The sequence below is a fragment of the Pelodiscus sinensis genome, chromosome 6 (genome assembly GCF_052426305.1).
Source record: "Pelodiscus sinensis isolate ZL-2025 chromosome 6, ASM5242630v1, whole genome shotgun sequence".
Taxonomy (NCBI): Eukaryota; Metazoa; Chordata; order Testudines; family Trionychidae; genus Pelodiscus; species Pelodiscus sinensis.
The window spans coordinates 104044202-104060632 of NC_143057.1; the positions used below are offsets into that span (position 1 = coordinate 104044202).

Genomic DNA, 16431 nt, shown 5'->3' on the forward strand with positions numbered 1-16431 from the left:
CCACTTGTAGTACTTTGCACTTAACAAAATGAAATTCAATAAAGTCGACCTTAGACCAACTCTCCAATTAAAGGTCATTTTGAATTCTCATTTTTGACATATCCTGAAATCTCTGTATCATGGAATCACTTACCTGAAGATGATCTTAACACCTCATTCAGTTTTGTGCAGGTGGTTTTTTTCTTTTTTATGAAGAGAAAACGCTTACTTGATGTTGTACATTGGCGCATGTCTAGAATACTCAAATCTGGAAAGAAATAGATCCAGTCACCTGTAGGCTGAAAATTAATTTCTGATTTTGGATTCCTTCGTGGTGCTCCCATTGACCTTAGGCAGAAAACAACTGCAATATTTTTTTTGAAGGAGGGGACAACTAAAAAGCAGTTCTAATGTTAAGGGGTCACAGTAATTAGTAGCTATCCAAGGACAATGCCTAAGGATACTGGCAGAAAGCTGGAGGATGTATTTGTGTATATTTTATTTCCTTTTTTTCGATTTATCCCTTTACTCACCCCCACCAATGGGCCCCCCCCCCCCCACACCCAGCATTGGTTGTATCTTTGAGTGCCATCCTATGTGCAGTTTTGACCTTTGCTTTATTTTTATTTTGCTCTGCTTTTGCTAGAGATGACCTTTAAGAAAACCTCATATCCAAACACCTCTGAATTTTGGGGCTATTCAAAATCCAAACCAGGATTAGGATCCAAATTTTGCAAATGGTGTTTTAAATTTATAGTGCATAGAACCAAACGTATAATAGGCTAAAATCCAAATGTCCCTGAACTTTGAGTGTTCAAAACCCACATCAGGATCTAAAAACAGCTGTGTGCGCCCATCTCTAGCATATTATTAATATGGTGACTGGTGAGAAAGCACTGCATGTCTTTTTTTTTTTTAATTATTAGCTTGGAGGATCTAGGCAAGTATTTCTTCACTTGTACATTCTCTGTTCACTGTAACATACTCTAGTACTCTACCTTCTGTTTTCATTTTTTCAGTATCCATATAAAAGAGAACTTTATAATGTCCTCCCAGAGATCCAGAGTGCAGGAAGTGAGTACCAAAATGTTCAATTAATCTCCGGTATGCACTATATTCATAGACAGCTGGAAGGTTGGCAAGCTCTTTCCAGAATGGCTCCGTAAGAGTTAGAAATTCTGGGCGATTATTAATGAATTGTGCAACTTCCACATCATTCTCAACAACCATTAAATGGTTACTCTAAAAAGATGAAAATAAATCAGTCATACAGCTATTTAAAAATGGAATGGCTTCTGCCAATCAGCTCATCAGGATTCTGTACTTGCTAATGGACAATAGTTTTCACATATGTTCATTATGTTACCCCTACGTTCTGATTCACTTTTGTCCTGAGTACTTATCATGTATGTATGGCTCTTGTGATAAGGTAATTTTGTTTGTTTAAGAGACTGGATTTTTCTTTTCCTTTGGTTTTCCCTTTGAGGCTCTGTTCTTTCTCCTGTAATGGGTTTTCCTGTTTTGTGTGATAGGACCATCTGAGTGAATGTGATATGACTACTGTGGGAAGTAGACAGTCATTTTCTTTTTAATAACTGCAGCTTTCGTTCTTCACTCTCCACCTCCCCAGAACTTCAAACGAACAAATAGGTAAATGCATATTCCTGCATAATTAGGGAAGCTGCAGCAACCCCTACCTTGAAATAATTTCCATTATAGAGAGGGTTTACAGTGTGCTTCAATGGCTCTCACTTCCCCCCTTGTAAAAACTGTTCCAGCACCCCTGTATTTCTGTGTAAAAATTGGTTGCCAAGCATGAGCTGGCTAGCAGAGCATGATTGATAAGTTCAGCTGGAGACAAAAGTACTACAGTTCAGAAAACAGAGGCACCTGTAAATTCTCTTTTCTTTGCACCCTAGTGCAAAGTCTGGAGCAGGCTTTCCATGGTTTTATAAGTACCCCACTCATCTCTTTTTGTGACAACTCAGAACTAGTTAGCCACCTGCTCACAATAAATATGGCCTTCTCAGCTTTTCTTCCAGTTAAAGAAGTATTGTACTGAATTTATTAATCTCTTCATAGGTAAACGGTGTACACATTTCTGTGTAATAACATAAAAATGGTTTCTGAAACTTGATAGCAATCAGATATGTGCTAAAAACATATAAGTCTTCAATTAGCTAAAATCTGAGTTTTAGTCCAAGATACTAACATAACCTCAAACAGGAAGCACTCAAGGCATTGAATTAGCACTTGCCTATAATTTTGACTTAAAATAAAGCTTTCTTTTTTCATAAAGGATTAAGTAAAGTTCTCAGTTGAGTTCAGTTCTGAAATAGTTTGTCTTGCAGGTAGGCTATAAAATTTTAACCCTTCATTGTAGAATATTTTTAAATGCCTTTATATGCTGAAGAAAGTAATAAGGTGAAAAGAAAACAATATTTAATTGAACTGTTTGGAATAAAATTATCAGCATGGAAAATATTAATCAGTTATGAAAAGAAGCCAGTGAGTTTATTACTCTATAGCAAAAGCAGTCAACAAATCAAATAAACAGATAAACAGCAATTACAATAGCAAAAAATAAACTAACATAAACCAGCCTAAGTTGCACCAAAAGTGCCAGGATAAGACCAAAAAAAACTGTCATGAGTGCTCAAATTATAAAACAATATTGAGGCTTTAATCAGTCATGGAAAATTTTAAAGCACAAAGACAGTATATACATACCTTTTTGCTACTTTCCTCATGTGTTTTTTTGGAATAGTGATGGCCACTTTTTGAGATTACCTGTCTTTCTGTGTCTTTCATATAAGACCAACTACTGTTGTAAAACTCATAGCTAAAATCATTCTGAATTTTCACCTAGAAAAAGGAAAATGCAGTCCTTTATAATGGCAATTAGATGCACGTGCACTTCCTGGCACAGAGAGACTTTGAAGATTTCTTTGGGTGAATACATTCCAAGTGCTGTAGGAATACAGGATAATCAAACATTTTTGTAGAAACACAATAGTATGTAAGTGGATTAAAGGACAGACCCTGTTCCAGCTGAAATCAATGGGAGCAGGATCAAGCTTGTTAATGATTTGACAGTGAACAAAGCATCCCTCTGGCTATGTCTACACTGCCATTTTTTTTTTGGCAGAAGATATGCAAATTGCACTCATTTGCATATCTTCTGCCGATCCGTTTTGCTGAAGCCGTTTTGCCACTAAAAAGCCCTGTATAGACAGGGCCATTTGTCAGGGAAAAAAAACATTTTGCGCAAGATCCTGTAAACTTCATTTTTTGAAGAATAAGGGATCTTGCGCAAAAGGGGGGAGGGGAGTTCCGGCAAATGGCTCTGTCTACATGGGGCTTTTTAGTGGCAAAACCTTGTCCACAAAATGGATTGGCAGAAGATATGCAAATGAGAGCACAATTGAGTATCTTCTGCCGAAAAAACCCAGCAATGTAACATAGTCTTAGAGGGATGTAATATTTGTCTGCAAACATCCTAAGAGGCGTATGCATGCTATACTTCTAAAGAATGAGCAGATGCAAGAGCTGCTCATGGTCATAGGAAACCAAGTGAGGACAGACCCAGGCACTCAGTCTTCATCTCTTAAGGCCAAGCCCTTACTATCTCTACCATGCTTTGGCCCTCATCTTGAAAACATTTATGCACATACTTGACTTTAATCTTGTGAATACTCCAATTGTTGGGTAATAATCTTCTCTCTGAAGCCCTCAGTGAGTTGAACACATTCCATGGGCACAGAACGCTTCCATTGAATTAAAGGAGACGTAGGATGAAGACTTTGACCTAAGCAATAACATTTGGGGTTCTGTTCCTTTCTTCTAGTGATAAATCCTCCACTTAATGGTTATTAAAACTACAAAACATATATTCAATTTTCTAGGAAGATATAAACTTAACTCTCAGCAGATGCATTAGTTAGATTCTTGCCTGGTGTAACTTGACATAACTTCATGGACTTTGATGGAGTTAAGCCAAGTTTTGCTAGCTAAGGATCTGGCACGAGATCTCCAAAACTGCTTTTTTGCTGTTGGCAATCCTATTGCTTAAAAACATAGGCTGTTCAGGGACAATTTCCCAGCTCAGTGCAGTTCAATGGTGCTAATTGCTCCTCTGTCTGGATTTAATCCTTTCTGATGTATTGTGCATTGCCTTCTCCTTGGGGTTGGCTGAGTGAAGGAGCTACCAGCTAACTGAACCAACAGACTAGAAAGTGTGTTTGCCACAAGGAACTCTTCCCAGGAAGACTGTCACCTCCATGAAACTTTTTATACTTTGCATTATTCTCACAGGTCTAAACAGGACTCCCTAACCAAAGGTATAGTAAAGAAAACCTACTTGGAATGTGTAGGCAAGAAGGCTTTCACTCAGCCTGTAGTATTCTCTCTGATCACCACTAAACACCTTTCTGCACTGTCCACCAAAACTTGCAGTATGTATAACTTTTCCCCTTGTCTCTCCAGTAATGGCATCAAAGCTGCAAGAGAAAAAATACACAGATAGCTTAAGGCAACAGAGTTGCTCACAGGAAACCATGGTCAACAGGATGTGAAAACTGATATAATTGAATTGTGTTATATGGGCATTTAACAATCAAAAATGGACTTAGGGCCTTAGTGTAGGCAGTTTACCCTGGTCTACACTAGGAAGTTATTTCGAAATAACTCCCCTTATTTCAAAATAACAAGTGGAGCATCCACACTACCAAGCTTGTTCTTTTGAAATAAGAGGCTGGTTATTTTGAAATAACCCGTGCTTCCACGAGGAATAAAGCTTATTTCAAAATAGTTCTTTCAAAATAGCGGTACTGCGGACGCTCCACTGCTGCTATTTCGAAATAACTGCTCCCCAGAGTCATTCAAAGTAATTACTCCTCCGTGCTAAGTCAAAGTCCACATTAAGGGTAAGCCTACACTGCACACCTATTCTGAAATAAGCTCTTCCAGAATTCCTAAAACTGAAATACTACCTGCATAAGTGAAAAAACAAATTGACAGACCCAAAAGAGAAAATAACAGAACTCCACTTGTTATTGCCCACAGTCCACAATTCAGACTCCTTTATACACAATCTACAACCCATCTTGGAAAATGATCCCTCACTCTAAGGCCTTGGGAGAAAATCCTATTCTCACTTACAGACAACCCCCCAATCTGAAACGATTTATTTCCGGTAACCATGCCACATAACCACATCATAAGCATCCAGGAACCCAGCCTTGCAACCAACCACGGTGCCAACTCTGCCCACATATCTATACAAGCAAATTCATCACTGGAGTCAACAACATAAGCTACCAAATCAAAAGGTCATTTGACTTCACATCCAGTAATTCGATCTATGCCAGCAATGCCCCACTGCTATATATATTGGACAAACTGGAAAGTCCCTCCGGGAAAGAATCAATGGACACAAATCAGATATACATAAAGAGAACATACAGAAACCTGTTGGGGAACACTTTAATCTTCCTAATCACTGTTTAAAAGATCTTCAAGTGGCTGTCTCGTCACAAACCAATTCTACTAGCCAAATGCAGAGAGGCGTTGGAATTAAAATTCATCCGCAAATTCAATTCTCATGCTCATGGCCTCAATTGTGATGAGGGATGGTTGGGACATTATCAGCCTAACATTCAATGAAGGTGCCAACAGCTCTTTGTGTAGATTCCTGTGTTAGGAAGGGTACTGTCTATTGACTTTGATTCTTATCTGCTTTGTTTTAATTACCCAATCTTCAGGTGCTTACTGATTCCCAGTTCTGCCTTCCTGTTTTTCCCTTTGATATTTCCATACCCTCTGCTCCTTGTTTCCTGCCCCTCCTTCCTTTCCTCTCTCCCCCACCCTCTTCTCCCCTATTTATTTTAGGTCTGCACATCCTAAACTCAGAACTCTGGTCATCTGAAGAAGTGGACTGTGCCCACAAAAGCTCATGATACCATCTACATGTTTTTGTTAGTCTATAATGTGCTACCAGACCATTTGTTAGTTTGTACAGGACAAACTTAAAAAACATCTCGGCTACCCTCTGAAGTTTCTATTCTACAATAGTTATTGTGAAATAACTTATTTTGAAATAGCACATCTACACAGCAGAGAAGCCTCAAAATTAGTCCGAGGCAGGCTTCCCTAACGTAGACGTGCTATCTTGATTTAGAGCCCCAGAAAGCACTGGGGAGGAATAACATAGAATGGCCCTGGTGAGGGGCTTTTTCGAAATAGCTCTACACATGCCTTATTTTGAAATAGCTGTTTCGGAATAGGTGTTATTCCTTGCAGAATGAGGTTTAGAGATTTCAAGATAATTTCAAAACAACAGACGGCTTATCTTGAAATAACAGAATGGCTGTGAAGTCACTTGCATTGTTGTTTCAAAATAATGACAGGTACCTAGAAACAATGGTGCAGTGTAAATGCATCCTGAGGGAATTTCTTCATCATCATCCACAACTATGGTCTCAATGCCCATTGGTGTCAGATGCCTCCCTCACTATTTACTTCCATCTTTCCCTGTCCAATGCGGAGTGGCTTTGGTGTGGAGCTAGTCTGCAGAAACTATCTACTATATCATCTACCCATTCTCTGTGGGGTCTACCTCTCCTATTTGAACCATCCATTATGCTGAATATCAAGGTCTTGACTTTTTGCTCATCATTCATTCTGCAGATATGCCCGAATAGCTGTAGCTTCTGCTGTATAACCTTCTGCAGTAGGTTCTCTTTTGGCTATATCTTCCTTTTATAATTCCTCGTTGGTGACCTTCTGCATCCATCCTATTCTCAGGATCTTTCTATAACAACTCATCTCAAATGCCAATATCCTTCTCTTCGAATCTTTCGTTATCACCCATTTCTCGCATCCATACAACAAGCTGCTGAATACACACGTTTTCAAGACACTTAGGAAAGAAGCTAAACTAATTGCTTTGCTTTCCCAGATCTTAGCCATCGCCTTCAAACTCGCTCTTGCTTTTGCTATTCTAGTCGCTATTTCCTTCATACGGTCTAGATCATACATCATGTTGCTCCCCAAATATGTGAACTTCTCTATGTTCTCTAGTTTGATCCCATCTACACTGATCTTCCTTCCTATTTCCTTATCTCCAAATACCATTGTCTTTGTGTTATTGATATTCATAATCAGTCCGTATTGCTTCCCTTCCTCATTTAGCACCTGCATCTTCTCGCTAACTTCTCTTCATCTTCCTCAATGATAACTATATCATCCATGAACCTCAAGTTGTTAATTCTCATCCAGTGCACTGATATCCCTTCTACCTCTTCCTTGATCTTGTCTATCACCCTCTCTAAGTGTGTGATGAAGATATTCGGCAATATCAGATCTTTGTCTTGTACCTCTACTCATTCTAAACCAACTTCCCAACTCTCTGCACATTCTCACCGCTGCCTCCGCATTATCGTTGATATCCTTCAACAACCATATCCGTCTACTATCCACTCCGTACGACTCCAACACCACCCAGGTCACTTTCTGATCTATACTGTCAAATGCCTTCTGAAAATTGACGAAGCAAATGTAGATATTCTTGTTCATTCATCGAGCTTTCTCCGCTATCAATCTTAATGCCAATATCTGCTGTATGGTACTTCTATCTTTCCTGAATCCCTCTTGCTCATCCACTAGATGTTCTTCTATCTGCAGTCTCAATCTCTCCATCAGTATCATCATCAGCACCTTGCCTAGATAACTCGTTAGGGCAATCGTTCTATAGTTCTTGCACTCCAACGCGCTTCCTTTCTTGTGTATTGTCACTAGCACAGATCTTGTCCATTAAGTGCCTTCCCTTCTTTCCATGCTATATTATATAGTCAGTGTATTTCCCGAATCAGACTTTCTCCACCGTATTTGATCATCTCTCCGGTGATCTTATTTCCAGGGCTCTTGTTGTTCTTTAGTCATTTCACTGCTCTTTCTACTTCCTCCTTCAAAATATCGGTCTTGCTCTTGATACTCAGTGGTGATATCTTTCAGTTCTTCAATCAGTCTGTCTGAGACACTTGGGTCCAACTGTGCTTTGTACAGATTGGTACAATATCTCGTCCATCGCTGCACAACTTTCTCCTTGTTCATGAGCACCTTGTCGTTCTCATCTTTGCCATCTGCTTCGGCTACCACTTCCTATTAATATTCCTAATCATCCTATACACCTCCCTGATCTTACACTCCTCATAATACCTCTTTATATCTTCACACAGCTCCTCTAACCATTTCACCTTTTCCATTCTGGCCAATTTCTTTTACTTCATTGCATTTCACTCTATATTGCTGTTCTACCCTCTGTGAGACATCCCTTCTGATCTTCAATGTTCTCTTCTCTTGGACCAACTTCAGTGTCTCTTGCATAATCCACTTCTTATTGATCTTCTCTTCTTCCGGAAGTGTCTTCTCAATTGCTTCTTCTATCACCAAGGCTATCCCTTCAACTCTTTTATCTAGGTCTTTCTCTGTGCCCACATTCCTGATCTTCTCTTTGAGCACTGCTCTGTACGCATTCCCTATTTCTTCCTTACCTAGCCTCTCCACATCTCTTCATTTCTTAAACTGTCTTATACTTTCTCTTAAGTTTCATATTGATGTTTGCAATCAACATGGATTCCCAAACTGGGGGGCATGGCCTGCTGGGGGGCATTAAGAAATTCCAGGGGAGGCACGAGGTGACCCGTCTTCCCCCTTCCCCCAGCTGCTATTTTTGGCCAGTCCCCCCCCCCCCCCCTTTTTTTTTTTTTTTTTGCTTAACAAGTTTTGCTTCTATGGGGGGAGAGGGAACAGTGTGAAGGTGTCTCAAAAATCAAAAAGGGGGTGTGATGCCAAAAAGTTTGGGAACCACTGCACTAGACTGTGGTCCGAGTCCATATCCGCTCCTTGCAAAGTTCGGCACTGCTGTACTGATGTTACCCATCTTCTTCTTATCAAGATCATATCTATCATGTTCTTGGACTTCCCATCATTCGATTACCATGTCCACTTCCTACAGTCCTTTTGTTGGAATCTCATGTTGCAGCTCAGCATATCATGCTCCTTGTTTATCTGGGCAATGTCCTAGCCGGCATCTTTTATCAGTTAGTTGTACTGGCATCAGATTTCATTCGTATTGTTGTTTTACGATCAGCGCATCAACACTCCTCTGACCAATGCTCCTCCTTTATCCAGGCTTGAGACTGGCATGAAACCCCTAGACTCTACATGGCAGAGTTTAAGGGAGCCTGCCTCACACTAATTTCGAGGCTTCCCTGTAGTATCAACATGCTATTTAGAAATAGTTATTTTGGGACACGCTATTTAGAAAGTTATTTTATAATAAACAAGTTATTTCGAAATAATTTCCTGGTGTAGACGTGCCCTAAGTTAGTGAGCACCAATTTACTGATACAGGCAGTCCCCGACTTACGCGGATCCGACTTATGTCGGATCCACACTTACGAACGGGGCTTTCTCGCCCCGGAGGTCGAGGTGGCGGATTGTTACCTGCGAGCTCCAGGGCGAGAGAGCCCCGTTCATAAGCTGCTCCGGTGCCCCTGGTCTGCTGGAGACCGTCTCCAGCAGACCAGGGGCACCGGGTGGGTTCCTGCTTCTGGGGCTTTGCCAAAGCAAAGCCTCAGAAGCGCGGGAACCCGCCGCGGCTGCGGCTTCAGTCCCGGTGCCTGTGGTCTGCTGGGGACGATCCCCAGCAGACCACAGGCACCGGGACTGAAGCCGCAGCCGCGGCGGTTCCCCGCGCTTCTGAGGCTTTGCTCTGGCAAAGCCTCAGAGGCGCGGCACCCCCCTGCCGCTGCGGCTCTGCTCCCGTGTCCCTGGTCTGCTGGGGGGGGAGGGGGCGCAGCTAGTGTGCCTCCCTCCCCCCCCAGCAGACCAGGCTTTTGTTTTGGACCCTGGGGCAGAGCAGCTGGGGCGCTGCCGATTGGTCCTGCAGCGCCGCTCTGGGCACTACTGGACCAACCCGGCAGCACCCCAGCTGCTCTGCCCCAGGTCCTGATTCAGCCGCTGCTGGTCAGTTTCAGCAGTGGCTGAATCAGGACGCCTGGGGCAGAGCAGCTGGGGTGCTGCTGGGTTGGTCCAGTAGCGCCGAGGAGCGGTGCTACTGGAGCAACCCAGCAGCACCCCAGCTGCTCTGCCCCAGGCGTCCTGATTCAGCCACTGCTGAACTGACCAGCGCTGACTACAGGAAGCCCGAGGCAGAGTTGCTCTGCCCCAGGCTTCCTGGAATCAGCCGCTGATCAGTTTCAGCAGCAGCTGACTTGGGGAAGCTTGGGGTTCTTAAGTTGAATCTGTATGTAAGTCAGAACTGGCGGTCAGTTTCAGCAGCAGCTGAATCTGGACACCTGTTCCGACTTACATACAGATTCAACTTAAGAACAAACCTACAGTCCCTATCTTGTACGTAACCCGGGGTCTGCCTGTATTTGAAATGGGAGTGTGCCAGTATGTACAATACAACATTTATTGTTTCTAAGAAGTCATAGATTTGTTTTAAAATGCTACAAAAATACAACTTAATTAGCACAGATGTCGGTATAACATGAGATGGGATCTGCAGAGTAGCTCACCCAGCTCCTGTAAGTTCTGCATTAGGAGGCATTTTATCAATGTCGCAAGCTGGTCTGCTCTCTTCACACTGATCCTCATCAGCACCATCTTGCTCACAATCCTGGTCTCCATTGCATACCAGGGATTTACTAATGCATTGACCTAAAACCAAAACAAAAATCTAAGAGAAAGGGGGAAATGTAGGATTGTCCATGTGGATACAGATGAAATCAAAAACATGTTAATTAGTCAATGTAATCACATGTCCTCATTTTGTGAGGTTAAGATTAAAAACAAGCTGAATAAAAACTGTAAACTCAAGAAAAACTTGGATTAAGGAGCTTGCCTCTGTGACCCATATATCACTGGAAGATCAGAGTTCAAATTCTGTTTTTCTCCCTCTGAGGGTACGTCTAAACTACATGGCTCCATAAACGGAGCCATGTAGATTTGTTTTTTTGGCAAAGGCAAATGAAGCTGCGATTTAAATGATCGCGGCTTCATTTAAATTTACATGGCTGCCGCGCTGAGCCAACAAACAGCTGATCAGCTGTTTGTCCGCTCAGCGCGCTAGTCTGGACACTCCTCTGCCGACATCAAAGCCCTTTGTCGGCAGCCCCGGTAAACCTCATCCCACGAGGAATAACGGGGCTGCCGACAAAGGGCTTTGATGCAGGGGAGCGTCCAGACTAGCACACTGAGCGGACAAACAGCTGATCAGCTGTTTGTCGGCTCAGCGCGGCAGCCATGTAAATTTAAATGAAGCCGCGATCATTTAAATCGCAGCTTCATTTGCCTTTGCCTAATTATCTAATCTACATGGTTCTATCGATGGAGCCATGTAGTCTAGACACAGCATGATAGTGAACACTGTCTCTAAAAAAGTGACATGTGAATTGAACTGAGGGCATTACTGAACGTTATAAAAATACAGCGCAGCTTACTGGTGTGTATACACTAGAATGCAGCCTTAAATTGCATGATCACATATTAGGCCTGATTCTTCTCTGGTTTAGGCTAGTTTTACTCCATTGTAACTCCTCTGAAGGCAGTTGTTACCCCTGTTAACATTAGTGTGAAAAAGGGGAGAATTGGGCTCATCATTTCCATGCAACCCATAGCTCATTCCGATAGACCAGGGGATAGTGGTTGTGAATGGTGCAATTAAAACCCAGATAATTCATCATTTAAATTTACTGTTTGTGAAACTCAGAGTAAAACAGGGCCCTCTGTGTGCAACTGAACAGTGTGCATACAGGAGTGTTGGTGTGATGATAGTATATCTGATCTTTGGCCTGTGAATTTATTTTCTGTAAACTCTGGAGTTTTCATCCTTTGGTTTTATTTAACCTAGGATACTGTGATTTTTCTGATAAATGGGAAGCACCATCACACAATTATCTTCATAACTTTATTAGAAAGTTATGAAACATAAAATAAAATTAAATACCTGAAAAGCACCTGAACCTATCACCACAGCCCTCCTCTGTTGGGCATCCTCTCGTAGGAACACATTGTCGTGTTTCAAAGGCACTCCCAACACATGGGTTTCCCCCATATTGGCCATAAACTGCTATTGTTCTTCTACGAATCTGAATGGAAATCAATAGAAGCCTTTAGGAAGTGCAAACCGAAGGCAGAAATATTAGACTGCTTTCATGACAGCACAACAAATCTTTTGCTTTAATTATTTGAAACATTAATTTACATTTCCTGAAAACAAACACATGTTACTACAAATTAACAATATATTTTTTAATGGTTTAATAGAAAGGACTCCTCTGTTTTTAGCCCTAGTCCACTTATAAATCCAATTACTCTGTTCTAAAACCTAGGTACCACTTGGGAATTTTAGGAGCAAGTTGAAAATACTACTTTTTCCCTTCATTTTAGAAACATTGTTAATGGTGTCAGTTACTCCTGGAACTGACCTGTCAGAACTAAACTAAAACAGCTATCAACCCCAGCAGGAAGAAACTAGTGCAAAATCAAATGTGACAAAAGCTAAAATTAGACAAATGATTTTATTATTTTTGTTTTGTTTTTGTTTTATTTTTTGTATCTCAAAATAAATTCATGTTCATGTCAACTCTTCTGAAAAGGTGCACAATGGCCATTTTTAAATCCAAACCCATCCATTTGCCTATCTCTAATTAATGACTTATCAAAGGATGAAACAAGGAATCTGAAAATCAAAAATACCTCACTTGAGTAAAAGTGCCAATATAGAAAACTTTCAGTTTGTTTCTATTAGGAATGGCATACAATGGAGCAATTGGGTCATCCAATAAAAACTGACACACAATAGAAATCAATAGATATCAGCTGAAGAATTATAATCGAGTTTATGGGAATTTTGACTAGGACTTTTTTAAATTATCACCAAAACAGAAACAACTGGGTCAGTTATGCTTATGATTTTTATCCACTTTCCTAACATCAGTGTCCTTTCCTTCTATAGGATCAGCTCTTAATCTGTCTTTCTTGGAATATTGCAGGCTTTTCTTTCTCTGACAGATATAATGCTACCATAATTACTATAAAAATGCAAATTCAGGAAAGCAAAAGGGAAAAAAGCATTCATAGCTTTATACCTGAGTCTTAGTGCAGCCATCACATTCAGACCAAGGGCCATAAGGATTCCAATGACAATTGACTGGAGAGGAAGGACTGCTTCAATATTATTTATTGCGTTATTTAAAAAAAGAGAGAGAAAACCGTGTAAGGAATTGCAACATCTCCATTCATAAGCACTAGCACCTAGTTTTCAGATATAGCTGAATGGATGTTGATTAAAAATATGGGGCCTAACTGGGCTCCAACTGAAACCAATGGGATTTGATCATCATGCCACAGAAAAATCTCTTCTAACCACAAGACAGCCAGAAGAAACTATCCCTGAGGAGGCACATGGTCAGTCCTGAATGCAAGCACAGATTATATCAAAACTATACAATAGGAGTCAGATTCTGTTATCACAGCACAACCCTGTGTCCTGGTAGGACAGGGAGAGGCCAGATTGCAGAGGGAGCTCCCTCTGCAAATTCTCAGGCTCAGCCAGAATTCTGAGGAAGTGCACATTGCAATGACTAGGGTGATCATATTTCCCCATGCCAAATACAGGATACCAAGGTGGGGGACCTGCCGGTGCTTGGGACTTTAGCCCAAAAGGGGTGGCTGCTGGCACTTGGGGCTTCAGTCTTGCAATGAGGGTGGGGGGAAGAGGTGGAGGCACTCAGGGCTTCAGCCCTGTGGGGCGGAGGGGAGGAGAGCTGCTAGCAATCGGGGCTCCAGCCCCAGAGTGGTTGGGGGGGAAAGAGTTACCATTGCTCGGAGCTACAGCCCCATAGTAATGGGGGGAGGAACCACCAGTGCTCAGGGCTCCCACGGCTGAGTCTCCGAGGACCAGCAGCACCACGCCCACCCTACACTGCTGCAGGGATGAAGTTCGGCCCTGCAGCATGCAGAGAGGGAACAGGAGAGGAGGGGAGCTGCTAGTGCTTGGTGTTTCAGCAGCTGAAGCCCTGAGCACTGGCAGCTCCTCCCCACTCCCTGCTACAGCAGAAATACAGGACAATGTGTCTGGGGTTTTTTGTTTTTGTTTAAGTTGGGACGCTGGGAACCTTAAATACAGGACTGTGCTGGAGAAAATGAGATGGGTGGTCTCTCTAGCACAGAGGCGTAGCGAGAGTGTTATGTGCCCGGGGGCAAAGGCAAAATTTGTGCCCCACCCTGCCGCTGCTGTGAGGTGGGGCCCTAGACTTAGCACATGGATGAGCCCAACTCTGGGAGGAAGGGGAAGGGGGAAGCTTGTACCGCATCTTCCCTCGCCCCTATCAGTTTGGGGCCAGGCCCCTGCATGCACTAACCTGCCAGCAGAGATGGAGGAGGGTTGGGCTGGGGGTGGGGAGGAGGCTCCAGCTGCTGCCTGGCAGGTGGAGGAGGAACAGGCAAGCTGAGGGCTGACAGGGGGATGGAGGGGGACTAAACTGGTGCCCTCCCCCCCCCGTGTGGCATCCAGGGGCACCAGTTTAGTCCCCCGCCACCTCCCCGCTGCCCCCTCACTACACCACTGTTCTAGCAGGCTGTGTCTACACTGGGCCACTTATTCCGGAAAATCAGCCGCTTTTCCGGAATATGCTGCGAGCTGTCTACACTGGCCCTTGAATTTCCGGAAAAGCAACGACGCTCTACTGTACAAAATCAGCCGCTATTCTGGAAAAACTATTCTGCTCCCGCTCGGGCATAAGTCCTTATTCCGGAACACTGTTCCGGAAAAGGGCCAGTGTAGACAGCCCAGTATCTTTTCCGGAAAAGCACATCTACATTGGCCACAGACGCTTTTCTGGAAAACGGGCTTTTCCGGAAAAGCAGCCTGTTAATGTAGACGCTCCTTTTCTGGAAAAACTGAAAACGGAATAGCATTTCCGGAAATTCATGCCAGTGTAGACACAGCCGCAATGTGTTGTATCATGCAAGTAAGGTACTAACAAACTTCCACAGGCCGTTATTTAACAAAGGTGAAACCTCTTTACAAAGTTGCTGCTGCTCCCCTCTGTAGCTCTCACTCAGGCCTGGCCCATCTCCTTCCCCCTTCTTCCTGTTTTCTGTGCTTCCAGATTCCCAACAGCCAGTGCTCCCAGTTCTAATAATTACAAGCAGCATCTAAAACACCACACAATGGCAGAACATGCTCCCACACAGCTTGTCAGCTCTTCCAGTGTGTTCAGAGGGAGGCAGGCAAAAGCCTCTCTAACCCTCAGCTCCCTCCCTTCCCCCCCACCATAGGAGTGGTTGTTGGCTCTGATGATCCTCATAGGGAAAGTGGCTTAATTTTCATCGGGACACAAGCTGAGGGATTCCTATAACTTTCTCCCCATGGTGTGGGCCAGCGAGGTCTATGGAAGCCTATATATATACACATTAAACAAATCATTGTCATTTTCTAGCATACACAATTCCAAATAAATACTCACCTGGAAAAACCTGGAAAGAAACCTGTAATTTCCACCAGAAGGAAAAACGCAAACACCTGACCGAGAAGGAGGGAAAACAATCATTAATGTTCTATTTCTTCTGCTTTTTCCTTTTGCGTGAGTTTCGCCAGCCTTAGGGTCTGGTCTGGAGCCCTTATTCCAGTCAAACTCCAACGCACAGAAATACTGGCACTGCTCATAATGATCTGAAATCTGAAGATTAGCCACCCACACCACATTTTCTTTTTGTCTGCTTTAATGCAGTTTTATCCCATCATATTTTTCAGCCAAGCATCTTCTTTTTTAAATTAATGTTTTATCTTTATTAATGTCACTGGTAGAAATTAGTCAAGTGATTGTCTTACCTGCATGTTAGGAGACATGCTCTGATATCCAGCAACTACCAGGGAAGAAATGTACCTCCTCTGGGAATAAGGGATAATCCAGCAGCAGGAGGAGTCTATCTCTTCCGGAATCTGACTCTGCCTTGCTGGTTTGCTTTTCTTTCACAGAAAGACTGAGCAATACAGAGGAATTTAAATCTTGACCCATTTAATCACCTCCTGGGACACAAACAGGCTGTTCCTGTAGCTGCTTGGTGTCTTAAAGTCAGAATAATATACATATAAATCAAGGCTTGACTGTGCTAACTAGGGCAGGCATTAAAATTATGGGAAGGACTCACTGAAAGAAAATTTCGTTTCTCTCCCTTTTTATTATGGTGCAACGTCTTTCAGTTAAACTCTACTTTTCAGAGACTACGAGCCAGCTTTGACCTCAGTTACAAAAATATAGAGTAACTTCAACCTCTTCAGTGGAGGGAGTTACCCTGGTTTACTCCTGTATGACTGATGCTAGATTCTGGCCACAAATTCTTACTACATGTTTCGGTAGGGGTGATGTGCAGTAG

General features: G+C 42.6%; 1 protein-coding gene across 3 annotated transcripts in view; it reads right to left on the bottom strand.

The window, feature by feature from the left end:
• C7 (complement C7) overlaps nucleotides 1-16082 on the bottom strand; it is a 42909-nt gene extending 26827 nt beyond the window's left edge. Inside the window, exons 1-9 of one of the 3 annotated variants that reach the window (XM_006139492.5) lie at nucleotides 15887-16078; nucleotides 15522-15577; nucleotides 13140-13215; nucleotides 11996-12137; nucleotides 10566-10707; nucleotides 4340-4478; nucleotides 2710-2844; nucleotides 978-1221; nucleotides 134-247 (exon numbers count right to left, since the gene is read on the bottom strand). In XM_006139492.5, the coding sequence (XP_006139554.3) occupies nucleotides 134-247; nucleotides 978-1221; nucleotides 2710-2844; nucleotides 4340-4478; nucleotides 10566-10707; nucleotides 11996-12137; nucleotides 13140-13215; nucleotides 15522-15577; nucleotides 15887-15904 (1066 nt within the window). In that variant the 5' untranslated portion in view covers nucleotides 15905-16078. Of the gene's footprint in view, nucleotides 1-133; nucleotides 248-977; nucleotides 1222-2709; nucleotides 2845-4339; nucleotides 4479-10565; nucleotides 10708-11995; nucleotides 12138-13139; nucleotides 13219-15521; nucleotides 15578-15886 lie in introns of all 3 variants that reach the window. The other 2 variants (XM_006139491.5, XM_089779409.1) reach the window with 2 other exon arrangements.
• Nucleotides 16083-16431: the final 349 nt, after the last annotated feature.